The 16,185-nt window shown below is 41.4% G+C and overlaps 1 protein-coding gene across 1 annotated transcript in view; it reads right to left on the bottom strand.

The window, feature by feature from the left end:
• The window catches only part of megf6b (multiple EGF-like-domains 6b), a 61,799-nt gene that overhangs the window by 9,637 nt on the left and 35,977 nt on the right, over positions 1-16,185 (bottom strand). The window contains exons 6-26 of the mRNA XM_079342089.1: positions 13,726-13,848; positions 11,124-11,249; positions 10,297-10,419; positions 9,772-9,894; positions 9,507-9,644; positions 8,591-8,713; positions 8,222-8,344; positions 6,726-6,893; positions 5,947-6,078; positions 5,717-5,845; positions 5,083-5,211; positions 4,623-4,757; positions 3,700-3,834; positions 3,477-3,602; positions 3,242-3,373; positions 2,702-2,830; positions 2,476-2,607; positions 1,865-1,993; positions 1,647-1,775; positions 1,199-1,327; positions 976-1,104 (exon numbers count right to left, since the gene is read on the bottom strand). Of these exons, the coding sequence (XP_079198215.1) occupies positions 976-1,104; positions 1,199-1,327; positions 1,647-1,775; positions 1,865-1,993; positions 2,476-2,607; positions 2,702-2,830; positions 3,242-3,373; positions 3,477-3,602; positions 3,700-3,834; positions 4,623-4,757; positions 5,083-5,211; positions 5,717-5,845; positions 5,947-6,078; positions 6,726-6,893; positions 8,222-8,344; positions 8,591-8,713; positions 9,507-9,644; positions 9,772-9,894; positions 10,297-10,419; positions 11,124-11,249; positions 13,726-13,848 (2,742 nt within the window). The remainder of the gene's footprint in view (positions 1-975; positions 1,105-1,198; positions 1,328-1,646; positions 1,776-1,864; positions 1,994-2,475; positions 2,608-2,701; positions 2,831-3,241; positions 3,374-3,476; positions 3,603-3,699; positions 3,835-4,622; positions 4,758-5,082; positions 5,212-5,716; positions 5,846-5,946; positions 6,079-6,725; positions 6,894-8,221; positions 8,345-8,590; positions 8,714-9,506; positions 9,645-9,771; positions 9,895-10,296; positions 10,420-11,123; positions 11,250-13,725; positions 13,849-16,185) is intronic.

Raw genomic sequence — 16,185 nt, forward strand, 5'->3', positions numbered from 1 at the left:
AACCCGAAGACAACAGAGACATCATTTGACTCATATACAAAAAGCAAATATTGCCGTTCCCTATTCCTGCTGTGGCCTGCAGCACGTTTTTTTCTCCCCTTCATTTATAGTTTGATAAAGTAGAGAGGCAGCATTGAGGGCGAGGAGCCGCAGAGTTCAGTGTGTAAAGACGTTCCAGTGACAGGATTAGAGGTTTCCTGAGTTCGCAGAGGGTCCTGGCAGCGGCACAGACAGACGTTGTAACAGTCACAGAGGGAGGATAGAGTGTGATGTGGAGCTCAGAAGAGAGAAAGTCATCGGCAGGTCAACAGAGATTTTACAGAGCGGAGCTTCTGTGGTGCAGAAACAATCTGTGCCAGACGCTGGGTAAAACCAGATGAGCTCAGGCAGCAGACTGAACTCAGTCTACTGTATGTCCTGAGAGAAACAACCACACAGCATAGCTCTGATCATTCATCTACAAAATAGCAGAATTAAGAAGAAATGAACATATTCATTATTTGTCAATACGTGTATAACATGACGTCAGCTGAGGAAAAACAAAAACCTGAAAGCTTTAAATCAGTTTAAAACTTGACAACTTTTAATATAAAAAAACAGAGGACGAGAGAAACATCGAACGCATCAAATTAGAAGACATGCACATGTTTCTGCATGTTGAGAATAAAATGCAGCAGTAGATGATGTTAAAAGAAATATGTTTTTTTTTTCATATTTGTGAAGATCACACTGCTGCATAAATGTTGGAGGATGAATATTTAAAAAAACAACTATGACAAGAAGCAGGTGTGCTTACTCTTTGAACTGTAATTAAAAGAGGTAAAAAGTGTGACTAATAAAAAGAGTTAGACTTTCACTTGATCCCTGTTCTGAGTATATGATATGATTGACGCTGTTTTCAATATTTTTTGTTCAGTGATCCATGTAAAGGTGATTTCTGTGCAAATTCTTTCTCTCAGAATCTTTGATTCTTACCCAGTTCACACGCTGCACCCATCCATCCTTTGGCACATGTACACTTTCCGTTGGTTTTGTTACAGGTGGCTCCGTTCTGACACAAGCAGTGCTGCCGACAGTCAGCGCCATAAAAGCCTGCAGGGCACTCTGGGAGAAACAAACGCGTACACAACCATCCTGTTACCCTGAATCAATCTGTCGTATATATGATCTCTTTCGTGTGTGTGATGCGTTTACTGACCTTCTGTGCAGTTGGGTCCTGTCCAGCCCGGCGTGCACACACACTGTCCAGTGGCCGGGTGGCAGATGCCACCGTTACGGCAACTACAGGTTTGGTTACATCCGTCCCCAAAGGAACCGGTCGGGCACGCTGCCATGAGAAGGGAAAACAATCTGATTACCTCCTCATGAACTCTTCTGATCAAAAGTGGAAATTCCAGAGTCTGGAAAATGATCAGAGCGCCACTTTCTCATGTGTGACTGAGCTGGGTTTTCCCAAATAACTCTGAAACCAAGCAAGTTTTGTTCCACGATGAGTCACAGACACAAAGATGCTCTCTGTGCTACGATGCTGCTACATGTACGTCCTGTTATGGACCACCAGAGCCTCTCATTGAACTTTTCATAAATCAGGAGCGAAGCCAGCACCTGTCCACTGTCTAACTCTCTGTGGTGAACCTGTCACTCACTCAGGTTGCAGAACGAGCCGATCCAGCCAGCAGGACAGGAGCAAACTCCGCTCACGTGGTCACAGCTCCCGCCATTCAGACACAAACACTTCACCTGACAGTCGAGCCCGTAGAAACCCTGAGGACACGCTGAAATACACACATGCAAAAGAAACCACATGTTAGGAGCATGTATTTATATTTCTAACTGAATTTGACTTTGTGATTGAGGAGCATACGTTTTTCACAGACGGTTCCGGTCCATCCCACCAGGCAGGTACAAGCTCCGCTCACATGGTCACAAAACGCCTTGTTATCACACTGACAATGATGGCGGCAGCCGAGACCAAACATACCTGCTGGGCATTCTGGGGGGAATTAAACACACACACACACACGTGCACACCGTTTAAACCTAGAGACTGGTGATGTCATGTTTAAGATCATTCTTGGTCAATGTTGCAAACGAAAACAAACAAATCCTACACACTAAAAGATTGGATCAAGTCAAGATAAAGAGCAGATCAAATGTGCCGAGTTTAATTTTTCATTAAGGCATCATCAACAGGTGGAATTAAGAACAACACTGCAGAATGATGCACTATAAAAAAAAACAATTAATTACGCTTGAACTTTTTTGTTTACAGTGTTTCAGTCTTCAGACCGTAATCTTTGATGGACTAGTTAAATAAAGTTGTTGTATTTTCAGTTCTTTATGGATCGGAAAACTTTGTGGCTATACCAATAACATTCACTTCAAATTAGCTATGATGAAAGACAGATGCACACGCAGTAAGTTCAACTGCTTGTTAACACTTGATAAGTTTAACTGAAAGTCTTATGAACATACTCTGATGGCAGCGTGTCCCGGTGTATCCGGCCTCACAGTTACACTGTCCCGTCACAGCGTCACAGCTGCCGTCTCCGTTTCTACAGTCACATGTTCCAGCACAGTCGGCGCCCCAGTGTCCCGCATCACAGGCTGCAGCAGAGTCACATTTGATGTCAGATATAAGACATGACAAATACTCATCGCATTAAGAGATGATAAAGAATGTGTTTTTCAGCACCGTTACCTTTCCTGCATTGGTGTCCGGTCCAGCCTGGAGCGCAGGTACACCGCCCACTCACAGGGTCACAGCGAGCGTTGTTCTCGCACACACACTTCATCAGACATCCTTGACCGAAGCGTCCACCCGGGCATGCTAAACGAGGGGAAAAAAAAAACTCAAACGCCAAGACTAATGTACCATAACCAACTCCACCAGATCTCATGGAAGCACAGCAAGTTCCCATGACACTTTTCCTGATTCAGCTGTCAAGGGATGCTGTCAGAGCCAGCGGTTATTTAAAATGGAATAAAGTTTTTGTTTCAAACTAAAACATGTTTGAGGTTGGTTTTTTTTTTTTTTTTTTTTTTAATGCAGCTGAGGCGTTTTAACCAATCCCTTCAGAGAAACATTTCTCCTCAGTCTTCTGACAAGTCGCTTTATTTCTCGTCCAAACTGCACCGCTGCAAAAATTTCCATACTCCACAGAGCTGCCATCGTCCTTGGTGGGCTCACTGTTAATGCATGTTGCTATGGTAACTAAGGATGCCCAGTGTTAATACTCACTGTTATGGCAGTGTCTGCCCATGAACCCCGGAGCACAGATGCACGACCCGTTGTGTTTATCACACACGCCTCTGTTCTCACACACTGGGCAGGTGAGTCTGCAGCCCACACCCCAGAAACCATCAGGACACACTGTTATTCCAAAAGAAGATATATTCATGTTTGTTACACATTTATTATGGGGATGTCTGCAGTAATTTAGCACTCACATGTAAATACAAACATCTGCACTCACAGTTCTCGCAGTGATCGCCTGTCGTCCCGGCTGGACACTTGCATTGTCCCGTCATTTTGTCACATGGGGCGCTTGTGCAGTTACACGGATGCACGCAGCCTGCTCCAAACCTGCCGTCTGGACAGTCTGACACGAGACACACGAGAGAAATGTACTTATATAACTGAAGACAACGAAAAAACTTGAAGCTCAAGCATAGTGTGTCTGCTGCAGGGTTTCCTACCCTGATCACAGGTCTCTCCATGGAGGCCAGGAGGGCATTTCCGTTGGCACTCTCCAGTCACGTGATCACATGACACTCCAGGTGGACAGGAGCACTTCCTCTCACAGCCGGCTCCGTAAGATCCGGGGGTACATTCTGGGAGACAGAGCGGGAAAGAGAACTAAACAGAGCAGTTCTTGACCGACTCATTCTATAAACGTGTAAAGGTCTGAGGCACTTTCGGATCGTCCGAGTGTTGCACACACACTGAAAACATACACTGAGGTTTGGACATCATATTATTTTCGACACGGGACACTTGATTGCAGCTTTTATTTGTGATGTACTCGGACATGTCTCTTCTGAAGCTTTGCTGCAACTTGTGCTGCATTGATCTGTCGTTTACAGTTTACTCAAACACAAGAGCTCGCTGACTCAAATGAATCCTGCCGTCTGCTGGCCCCCTGGTGTAACACATTAAGAATCTGAGCGATAGCAACTCAAGCTTGGAACCACGAAGCCCTGAAGCTCTGGATCAGGTGAGCATACGCTACAAACACACTTTTATCAAAGAGCGTTAGATTTGAAGACGGTCCTGTTGTTTGTGGTTTTGTAATAATTATGGGTTTTATTGATGTTTTTTAGGCTTGGTTTTTTTATGATTTGCATTGATTTTATGATTGTTGGCTTGCTTTATGTGATTTTGTTTATAGCAGTGCAGCACTTTCAAGATGAAAAAAGAAAAGTGCCCTATAAATGAAGTTTGTTGTTGTTGTCATGCAAAGCTACAAGCCACTGCATCAAGCGAGGAGTCCTGGACTGTTGACGTGTTCTGCTGTTCTCTTGTGTTAAGGTTAAACACTTTGTTCTTTGTTTGTTTGAAGACACACTTCAGTAAATACAAACGGAGTCGTTCGAGCAGAGCATCACGACCTTGCACTTACCTTCCTTGCAGGTGTTGCCCTGGTAACCAGGTTTACACACACATGTGCCATGGCGACGGTGACACTCAAGTGTGTTCTGCTGGACACACTGACACTCCTCGGAGCAGCCCGCGCCAAAAGTCCACTTAGGACAAGCTGGAGGAGGAGACAGAAGAGACAGAGGAGGGATGATTTTACACAGAACAGTTCAATAAGAGAAACATGATCAATCACAGCCACAATACAAGAACATCATATATTCTTATTGGCTTTTCTTTTCTTTTTTTATACAATTGCAGTTTGCACCATGATTGTGAGGGAAACACTTTTTCTCTATGTCCAGTACGTATGGCAAAATTGACAATAAAGATGACTTGCTTGTTTAAATGTAAACTGATGCTTTCATGGTGTAAAAACACAGTAAGTCAATGAGTGTTTTTATAATCCTGACGGTAAGGTTCAAGGCTAAGTTTTGTCTTACGGAGGTGGCAGAAGCGACCGTAGAGTCCAGGATCACACAGACAGGCTCCGTAAGTCCGATGGCAGCGGCCGTTGTTGGCACAGTTACACTTCTTATTACACTGCTTTCCATAGAAACCTTTCGGACAGCCTGTACAGGGAAAACAACTCAAAGTAAACTTAAGAAAACAACAAAAGATCAAGATTAAGAAATTAAAAGCTGTGTCTCACAAGATTGGTCATTAGTTTTTATCTTGTTTGGAATTTTTTTAAACCTTAGTTTCAATGTTTTTCTCAGGGATAACGACTCAAAACGCCCAGAAAAATCAACTGTGCATTTTATATTGTGCAGAGAAATACCATTTTAAAATGGATTCAGAGAGAGTACAAAGGATAAACTGAGCTGTTGTAAAACAGCTTCAGCTAACAAAACTAAGTGGCAGATGGATTTCATACCCATAACAAGAACTCTGCATGAGTATGAAATGAAATGATAAATTAATCATTTGAGTTTCATTAAGTAAGCGTCAGTTAGTTGTGTTTTTTTTTGTGAAGCCTTTTTCTTTGAATTTATAATTTTTTTTTTGACAATTTAGTTTTCATTGTTTGCTTTACTTTCATTAAAAATCTAACCCTACTGTGTGGGATAAACTCACCATCTTGGCACAAATCCCCACTGACCCCTGGTGGACAGCGACAGCTCCCTGTGACCGGATCACAGCTGGCTCCATTTTTACACTTACAGGGGAAGGAGCAGTTTTTTCCAAAATATCCGTCAGCGCATGCTGTGAGATTTAAAAAAAAAAAGTGTTTTATTGCCAACCCAAGTCAGTGGCACTAGTGATTGTTTGCACATGTTTATGTATCTGTCAGACTTTATCCTCACTCTGGTTGCAGACGATGCCCGTCCATCCGTCGGGGCAGTCACAGCCAGTTTTCCAGGCATTACATTTTCCTCCATTAGAACAGTCATCACATGTCAAACTGCAGTCATTGCCGAACGTGTCGTCCAAACAAACTGGAAACAACAGGGAGATGGAATGAAACTAAAGTTCAAACATCTATATTGGATTATTAAATGAGGGCAGAACAAGGATGTTCTCCTTGAATGTCAGAGGTTGTCAATGTGTCAGCGCTGACAGAGAATATTAAACCTTGAAATTAGGAGAAGCATGTAGGCGAGAGGAAAAAGAAAATCAGCAAAGGTGGAAAAACTTTTCGTATTGTCAAAAATTATTTAACCGCATGAAGTTCCAAACAAATCAAACTTTTGTAGGGTCAAAATATATAAAGTATATACAACAACATATCTCATAATATTTCTCCTGTCAAGTCAAATTAAAGGAACATTGATGTTTGAACTTGTGCGGTTGTAAAAATGTTGATTACATTTGGGAGACTCAAAGCAGATCCTCTGTCTTTTTGTTCAGGCTCTGTTTAACTGACAGCTCTTATAAGCCTCAGCATTCCTGCCAAAGAAGCAGTGCTGACAAGAAGTGGACCAACAGTCTGCAAACAAAAAGCTCGGTTATTAACCCCCACCATGTAGTCTGATTCTGCCTGCAGTAAATAAGTCCTCACCTCCTGAGAGTCACACTCAGGTAATGGGATACAGGTTCCTGTTGACAGTAATGAGCTGTTCACGATTAGGGGGAGGAAACAAACCGAATTTCTCTGCCAGGTTGCTCTCTGCCCTCAGCTCCCCCTCGTCGTCCTCGTAGTCGTCATAGCGCTCCAGGGCTTGGCTGTAGTCCTGCATCAAGGTGAGGGGCTGAATGAGAGGCCGCTCGATGGCTCCTCCGCTGGACAGAGCTTCCACTGCATCCTCGAGAGCTGCAGAGAGATTTATAGTTAACATGGCAACGACACATGCTGCATAACATTTCTGTATGTCCCTGACTTTTACGTCTTGAATTGTTTTGAATGAATGTGGTATTGGTAGTTAAAAGTACTTTTGCAAGACTGATTAGCATGAATTTAGTTAGATTGACTAAGATCATTAACATCTCCTTTTGCTCCAAGAAAGTCTGATCTGTGGACAGATAGTATCTGTCAGATGTGCCAATACAAAACAAATACAGTATTCTTATGATAATTCTGCATACCCATGAGGGGCAAATGACAGATTTTGAATCATTTCAAATGTGTTTAAGCATCACCACAACATTATTTTCAGTTTATGTTACATCCATAACTCCACAGAAAAGTACACTTGTTAATTAGAAATAAAGACAATGGCTGATTTTAATTTACCTTCTTTAATTTCTGACCCTGGTACGCTTGTCTTATTGTAGGACTGACTGTGACCACTGAATACAACACAGCTATTAGCGTAGCTGTGAGAGTAATCATTAACAGAGCGTCAAATGAAACATTTCCAAGGGGACAACATAGTGTATCGTATGGTATCAAATTATTATGTGCTTTATAAAATAGGTATACAGTATGTATTTAACTCTGGCTGTGTGGTTTTGTATTTCTTTACACTTTACCCCACAACATGTCAGAGGCCAATATTTGGGCTTTACCTCTGTCAAATGTATCAGATGTAGTTTCTAGGTACCAGGCAGACTGAAGTTAACATTACAAAAAAAAACATAAATGACTGAATCATCAGATGTCCCCAATGGAGAAATTTACAAGCGGCAAGGATTTTGTAAATAAAGATGTAAATCAATATCAGCTGCACCTACAACTGTACTGGAGTCACAGTTAAGACTTCTAGTTGTACGAGAGTATTTCTACAGTGCTGTATAGCTAAATTAAACTAAGTGAAAGATCTGAGTGTTTCCTGCAGCAGCTCTGCTGCTACTGTGACAGGTCCAAAAGTCTGCTGTGAAAAGGCCCACTCTTCCAAACCTATGAACCTAATTGGGAATAGTACCATACCTGTCCTCTTTCTTATTTTTCCAGCTGTGGCATTAAGAATGGGCCAGTTTAGGTGTGTTCAAATTACAATCACTTTTTAATGCTCACAATTTCAATGAATGACTCTGAGCACAGGATGTATTTTGCAGAACAACTATGTGAGTGTGCCAGGTTTCCGTTGGCATGTTTCTGGTGTGACCCGCACTCTCCCACACACACACTCTCTCTCTCTCTCTCTCTCTCTCTCTCTCTCTCTCTCTCTCTCTCTCTCTCCTATGATTGCTGATACTCACGGATGCAGGACTGCCGGTCCTCATCCAGCCGGAAACCCCGGCGGCAGAAGCACTGAAAGGAGCCCGCGCTGTTCTGGCATGAGTGATCGCAGCCGCCGTTAACGGCCAGACACTCATCTACATCTGAACAACACAGACATAGACACACACTCAAACCCTTAGACTACATCTGGAGGAGAAGCCAAAGAAATCTCACTGAACAAATCCATTTTGAAATGTTAAACTTTAACAAAACACAACATTGTCTTTGTGTTGGCCTATTTAGTAAACTGGAAAAAAGACGCACAAGCAAAACTTCAGGCTTGATGTAGTCTGATAAAATCAGCAATGTAATCCATCTCTTATATTTTAACTGAGGGTTCAACATACCGTCACAGCTACATCCATCTGAGTTGAGTCTGTACCCCGCTGAGCAGTAACACTCGTAACCCCCCGGGTAGTTGGTACAGTCCTGTTCACAGCAGGAGCTCTGCTCTCCACATTCGTCCACGTCTGCCAAACACAACAGGAGGGGAAGACGAGAGTTATGAGCCGACTGTGTATAATAGCCTACATGCTCACTGTCACAAAAGGTTTTATGAGAAACTGTAAACTCGACAGGTTTAACAGCAAATTAAAATTAAAGTTACGTTTCATAGAGACGAAGTCATAAACATTTCCGTTAAGACGGTTCTTTCAGCGTGAGTTCATGTTGACACTTGTGTTCTTACTGGTCAAATTTATCTTCCACCTCCTGAATAGAACAGAGTTTTGGTATGATACAGTCCAAATGTTTGTTGTTGTTTTTTTAAGGAAGCAACAGATTATTAAATCTATACACTTCATGGCCCCTGTATTGTACAGTTTCTCTTCTCTTTTTGGTTTTCTCCTGTTTTGCAGTGGATAAGGTGATCAGCTACACAGACCGAGCAGTTCTCTCACAGCAAAACAAAAACGATTTTTACCAGTTATGTCCATTTAGTGCCTCTTTATTGTTTTGGTTTTTTTGTATATAGTAGTACATATTTTTTGTAGCACTAAGCAGTTATTTGGCAAAATCTGTATCACATTCCTTTCTGGTGTATTAGGTACAGGTAGATACATCTCATACAGACATAAATGTTTTTTTTGTTTTTTTTGATACCATCAAAACTGTTGAGATGCACTGACTCAACTTTCTGGTCAGTTCAGAGGATGTTATCTGTGATCATGTTAAAATGAAAGCACTTTTCAGTATCTGTCATAAGATACTGTATGTTAGGATTTTTTTGTCAGTCTATGGTGCTTGCGCATTACAATCTCTTACCAAGACAAGTTTTAAGATCATCATCCAGTCTGTAACCATGGTTACAAGAGCATACAGGCCCACTGGTTGAGTGTTGGCAGTGGTGCGAACAACCTCCGTTGTTGTTCTCACAGCTGTTCACGATTTCCATCTCGATCCCTTTTACATGTACAAAGAGGGATTATTAGTGTTGATTAAAGGACTGAAATATCTCACATACTTGCATGAACTGAACATAGTGGGAGATATCTATGCATGTAAACATATAAAGAGAGCTTGTACTGACTGTAGCACTGTTTCCCATCAGATCCCAGCTCGTAGGCAGTGTTACATACACAGGCAAAAGAGCCCAGTGTGTTGTGGCATCCGTGAGCGCAGGAGGCTTCCTCTGTCTCGCACTCATCGATATCTGTCCAAAAAATGAAATGGAAAGGAAAAAAAGAAAGGATATGAAGAAATCTGGTTCATTTGCATCCCCCATCGTTGCATTATGTGCTTCTGACAAACCTAATCCCTGACTCTGCATCTTCTACAGAATTTCACTTTGAATTTAAATTTGCATTTTTCTACTGATTCTATTTCTAACCTTGAGCTTTGAGCCAAAAGTGGACAGAAAAAAAAAGTGCTCAGAAAATCTACAACATAATCAGTTCCATCACATGAAGAAGATGAGACTGGGCGCTCCAGAGCAGGTCTAAACATTTCCACATTGTTATACAGAACAGTTTGCTGTATGAATTTCCTCGTATTTTCTTCATACTACACACCTGAATAATGCTGAGGTGCTAGTATTCTGTATACTGATATTCACCTTCACACGTTTTCCCATCTTCAGCCAAGACGTAGCCAACTTTACAGTCACAGTGAGCTTTCCCACCGTCAACCCGACACTCGTGCATACAGCCTCCATTCTGAGCTGCACAGGGATTCTGCACTGCAACACAAAAATCACACACTCATAAACATAAATCTGTCGGCCTCATTCAAACAACACTTCTTGCAAAGCAGTGGAGAAAACTGTAAAAACCCAAATCTTAATTCAATGCATATGGAGAGAGCTTTAAGTCCACACTGCCTGGCTGCACTGCTCTGTGTGCATGTGTGTGTTCGACTTGTGTAAGCCTGTCCATTATCTGGAATGGAGCCTTCAGCTCTGCACAAATGAGAGGAAGCTGTTCACAGCCAACAATTACAAAGTAAAAACACCTGAAAGATAGTCATTTTTAAACGCATTTATGTATAATTTCCCTTCCCTTTGAGACACTTTAACTTTATGGCTGTAAAGACTGCAGAGATAAAAAGAGGCAGGGACGTCAAAACACTCATTTGAGTAAAAACAATGAAGCAGATTGCAGTAATTCACCCCAATTTAATCATCCCATAATTGTCAGTTAACTGTTCTCCAGAAGGGACATCCTATCAGATAGCCATGACTGGCAGCAGATCCAGGCACTGTGCTTTCAGTGTTATAATGAAAATCAGTGAATCAGAATCCCAACGTCGTAATCTTCCAAAATAATCAGTTATGTTCACACTCTTTCCTTAATCATACATCCACTTTATGACCTTACCCGTCTGTGCCCTGACGTGTGTTGGTGTGTTTTCATTATAACCTCATGACACAGTTTGGGAACTCACATGTGCAATGCTTGCTGTCTTCTGCAAGCACATAATTTGGCCTGCAACGACAGCGGATATGAGCGGCGGATTGCTGCACACAGTAGTGTTCACATCCCCCGTTGCTGATGGCACATGAATGGGTTGCTATGAAGGAGGGGGAAAAAAAGGGAAGAAATAAATTGACAAGACCAAAGGACAGGACAGCTGCATGGACAATGAGGAAATCTGGCAGGAGAACAAAAGCAGGTTTTTTTTGTGAACTTTTCAGATTTTTTGATTGGATGTGGTGTCATATCAATTATTCTATTTCTCAGAGAGATCGTGGCTGTGGTTTTGAAATTCTGACAAGAAACTCTGAGAAAACATCAGACGTTCTGCACTGCTCTGAACCCTGAGAGATCCATGTCCAAAAAAGGGCCAAAAATCACAGAGTGCTTTGAAAGGCAAGACCTCCATGCTGGACAATGCTGCCACTGATGAGTCTGAGGGCAAAATCAAATCAATCATCTTTCCCTGAGTTCTCCTTGTCATATCAACAGATGAAACTTCTGTAGAAGACCTGGACTCCATCCCCTCAGGGAAAACTACAGTTAAGAACTACTGAACTGCCTGGCGCATCAAAAGTCCGTTTTTTTTAATACTCAAGGACTGGAGATCCATCAATCGCAAGTACACGTCATATTTCAGAATGCTCTCCAGCTCAAATATTATTCAGGCACTCACACAGAATTTGTGGGATACATGTGACCTCTGCTGGCAGATCAAGAGCTGGATAAGAAGGGGACATCTGCTTTCAGAGTTGAGTGGTATGTGTTGTCTTGTATCCAGCGTTCATGTGGTTATTGTGTGCATGGTGCAAAATATACTTTTATTCACTTATCTGGAAAGATTGGAAACATTTAAGTACATGAAGGTCACAGTTTGCAGATTTTAACTGCACAGTTTTCAGTGTGGCAGATATGCAGCCTCACAGATGAGCTTCACCTGGGAGTCTGTCCAGATGTGCGCTGTGTGATTATTAATGCAATCAGTCTCTCTTTCTTTTTTTTTCTTTTTTTCACGCAACAGCTGTCACACAAAGGCCTCTCAGGGACAGTTAGGTCCCAGTTTCAGTACAGTGTCTGCTCTACGAGACAATACAATTACTTTCACTTCATGAAGCCAAGAAATACATTACTGTATGACTTCCACTCCACATGTCAGGACACACTGTATACATTCCTGACAGTAGAAACTTCAGCCAAGTTTATACGCTTTTCTCTATCAGCGAATGCAGAATATTTTTTTTTCTGCAAAAGCAACGTACACGTACTACACTGGAGAGATCAAGGGTAACAGGAAAGAATGATTCTTCTTTCTTTCTATTTAATCCTTAACACAGCGGTACAGACAAAAGACACTGAGTGTTGTTTACTTCTTACATTATATATATTGTCAATCTTCACTTATTTTCATTACTGAGTCTTTGTAGTAACAACCTGTAAACCTCACTCTGAGTTTCAACTCAGTCAGAGTTATTTGATTGAGTTTCAAAATTCCTCGCAGCTCCAGCAAAAACAATCTCACCAAAAGCTCCATTTAGAGGCCGATGAAGAGCATCACTCCATTCACACGAAGTTCCTCTCCAGCAAATGAGGGTTGGCCCATTCGTTTGAAAATGCAAAAATAAATCTAAGAGCCATTTTCCAGAGTTTTTGAAGTGAGTTTAAGTGAGTCTAAGTCTGGCACGAGTCAGTGAGTGATTAATAATGGTTTAAAGAAAATAAATAAATAAAAACACAGGGGTGCAGAGGAGTCTAGCAGTTGGGTCGCTCCCCATGTTCAGAGGAGGCAGTCCGAGTACTGTTCCGACCTGTGGCTCTTTTTTCTATATGCCATTCCCTACTCTCTCTCCTCTCCCCCCTGGTTTCCTACTCTATCCACTGTCCTATCAAATGAAGGCAAAAAGTCTGTTTAAATTATGATTCATTTTTTCCTGTGAACATTACTTGGATTAACCGACCGTCTACCATTGAACTTTAGGAAATTGCAATGCTTTGTTTTTCTTGCAGAGTTTTATGATATGAAGTGGACCAAACAGTAATAAAGAAGGTTGTAAGATAGTTGGTTCTTACAAGCTATTGGACTCAGGATGCCTTACCCAGCTAATATTAATGGGATCACCGCACAGTCGGGCTTTGTCAGAGTCGAAGGAGTCGATTTTTGCAACATCAAGACTGTGGTTCAGATGAGTAAATGCTCATGTCAAAAAGCCTATTAGACTAAACTCCAAGAAAACTATGAACACAAATTATACTAACAGTACTAAAAGTTCTTTTTTTAAAAGTTTCCAGAAAGTAATGCTCTTCCAAAACAGTGTTTCATTCTTTATGTGACTTTAGAACGTGTGGAACCACATAAAAGAGGGGGAACTCTGGATGCATACATCACATTTCTAAATGGATTTAAGGAGAAATGATTGTTCATGTTGGTTGACTTTTTCACTGTTTTTCATAAAATGCAAAACACCCGACAAACATCACAGGGCTGTAATTGTTATAATAGGCACAGTGCATGATGAGGATCTAACAAAAGTATCTCTTCAGAGTTCACTCTGACAGACAACTGAAGCATTTCTTACCGAGGCAGGTGCGTCCGTCCACATGCATGCGAGAGCCTGGGTTACACTCACAGTAGAAGGAGCCTCTGGTGTTCACACATCTGTGCTGGCAGCCCCCATTATGGACCTGGCACTCATCAATATCTGTGGGAAGGGAGCGAGGAAGGAGAAAGACAGAAGCAGGAAGAGAAATGAGTGTAATTTAACTAAATCCTCACATTATATGAAAAAAAATAAGAGCAGATGAGCCTCCAAGCTGGGGAAAGAATTTCACACAGATTTCAGGATGAAGATGTACTCTGAGAAGAAAGTCTGTGATGGATGAGAAGTCATCTAAAAGTGCGGTGCAGCTCAAACAAACAAATCCCCCATGTGGTAGCAACTACTGAACATTTAAAAGCAAATTTACATTCCTTCACTTCTTGTCAGAGTCCCCTGGGAGCGGCGGACATATGGAAACATAAATCAGAGGATGCAAAATGTACGCATTCCTCTCAGTAGAGCGTTGAGATTATAAACAAGTAGAAGAAGAGGGTTGTTGGTCTGAGAAAGAGGAGGTGAGGGAAACATGACTGCCTCACTGTGTGAACAGATTGAGAACGAAACAAGACCTGCTCGTAAATATTTCTGAATTTAGGGGTCAAATACTTAAAAAAAGGTTTTCAACAGCTGACCCCCCTGTGAGATCTGAGCTGATTTGTGAAGCTCAGCTTCATTTGGACTTCTGCTCACAGCACGTCTGGCTCCATCATCATCATCAGGATAATTAGGACACAAAGTCAAACCTGACTCACCTCCAGGCCTCTAACTAGTTACCTGTTTGCTTCAGTACAATTCAAATAAGCAGAGAGGAGTTACTGGAAATGTTGCTGACTCGAACAAATGACATGACACATTAAAAAGGTGAGAGGGAATGTATTTGGCCACTACATCATAAGGTCTGTTAAAACAACTAACACGTCATAAAATATATTAAGCGCCAAGTGTAAAACCTGGCTGAGATATGTGTTGTTCTGCGCAGTCCTGACCTCAGGCGGATTTTAAGAGCAAGAAACTATGCAAAGAATTGAGAGGAAATCCTGTGAAAACAAGCCTTCTTTATAAACTGGTTAAGTAATAACACTGATTAAGGAGAATTATTCCCATTAGTATGAGTTATTTAGTATGAACTCATTGACCGTCACACCACAGACCACACATGTAGTCTTCTCTCACAGGGCTTTAAACACTGCTTTAAATAGCTCAGTATAAATAAACCCCATACATAATTTCTCACCATGTATGATGGTGCAAGCCCAATTAATCCAAAAAATAAATAGACAATGTGTTTACCCTTAGTGAGGAGTATAGTTTGTACATAAACACATATATACAATGTCTCACCTCTCGGTGCTGTTTCTTCCCACAGTCCAAAAAAGGACTTTATATTGGTTTCATTATTTTTTGGGCCTTTATCTCTTTATTGTATACGACAGCTGAAGAGAGACAGTAAATGTTGGGAGGAGAGAGTGGGGGATGACAGAGGGTCAAACTCAAACCCACAGTCACTGGAAGGGGAGCACAGCCTCCGTACATGGCCCATAGGCTATCTGCGCTCCCAAATAAAGACTTTGACAGGGAACTTAAAAAATTGAACTTTTGCTTAGATATTAGTATATGTGATTGTTGTTGAGTGTCCGCCACATGATGATCTAACAGCAGGTTAAACCCCAACTTTCAGTACTGTAACAATAATCATAATATTTATAATAACTTGACCTGCAAGCTAACTTTGACTTTATTTGTCATTCTTTGACAATGCGGGTGTCTTTTTCAAGTTTTTTATTTGGAATTCTTAAACTTGATTTTTGGTCGGTTGAAGCATACTTGTTTTTTTCAATTGTTGTTTTCGATTGGCGCATCAATTCCTTCTGTGGAGATTCATATTAATCACATATCTTTACTGTTTTGTCTATGCAGTTGGTTTTTATGCTTTTATTTGATGCGGCCAGTCAAGGTACCAATAGTCCGTGTTCCCTGCTAGTGAAGATATGTTTCATTGATCATAATACTACTACAGCTCCTACATACTATAATACCTTTTCAACTAGATGGTCACACATTCAGCAGGTGTCAAGCCTTGTTAGCACATATTTGGCAGTGTCTCTGGCCACCTGCTGAACGTAAGTACAAAATGATCCTTTTCTGTTTTTCCACCTCTGGCTGACATCTGGCTCTTTAGCAGCTAAATGCTAAACTTTGTCCCACAGCTTGTTGCTAGCTCTGCGTGTTCACTGTTTTATATAAAGTTAGCATAAAGAAAATGTGTCCCAGTTTTTATTTTCACTGAAAGGAGCAGCCTGCTGGTGGGAAAAAAAAAAACTTCAAATGGGAGCACTCAAGGTCAATGACAACAGTAAATGAAAAATTGAAAGACATTCCTTGGGTTGAGGTGAACTGCCAAGTTGTGTGCGTATTCTCTTTGAGTCGATCACTATAAAC

Source organism: Symphodus melops (genome assembly GCF_947650265.1).
Source record: "Symphodus melops genome assembly, chromosome: 4".
NCBI lineage: Eukaryota > Metazoa > Chordata > Actinopteri > Labriformes > Labridae > Symphodus > Symphodus melops.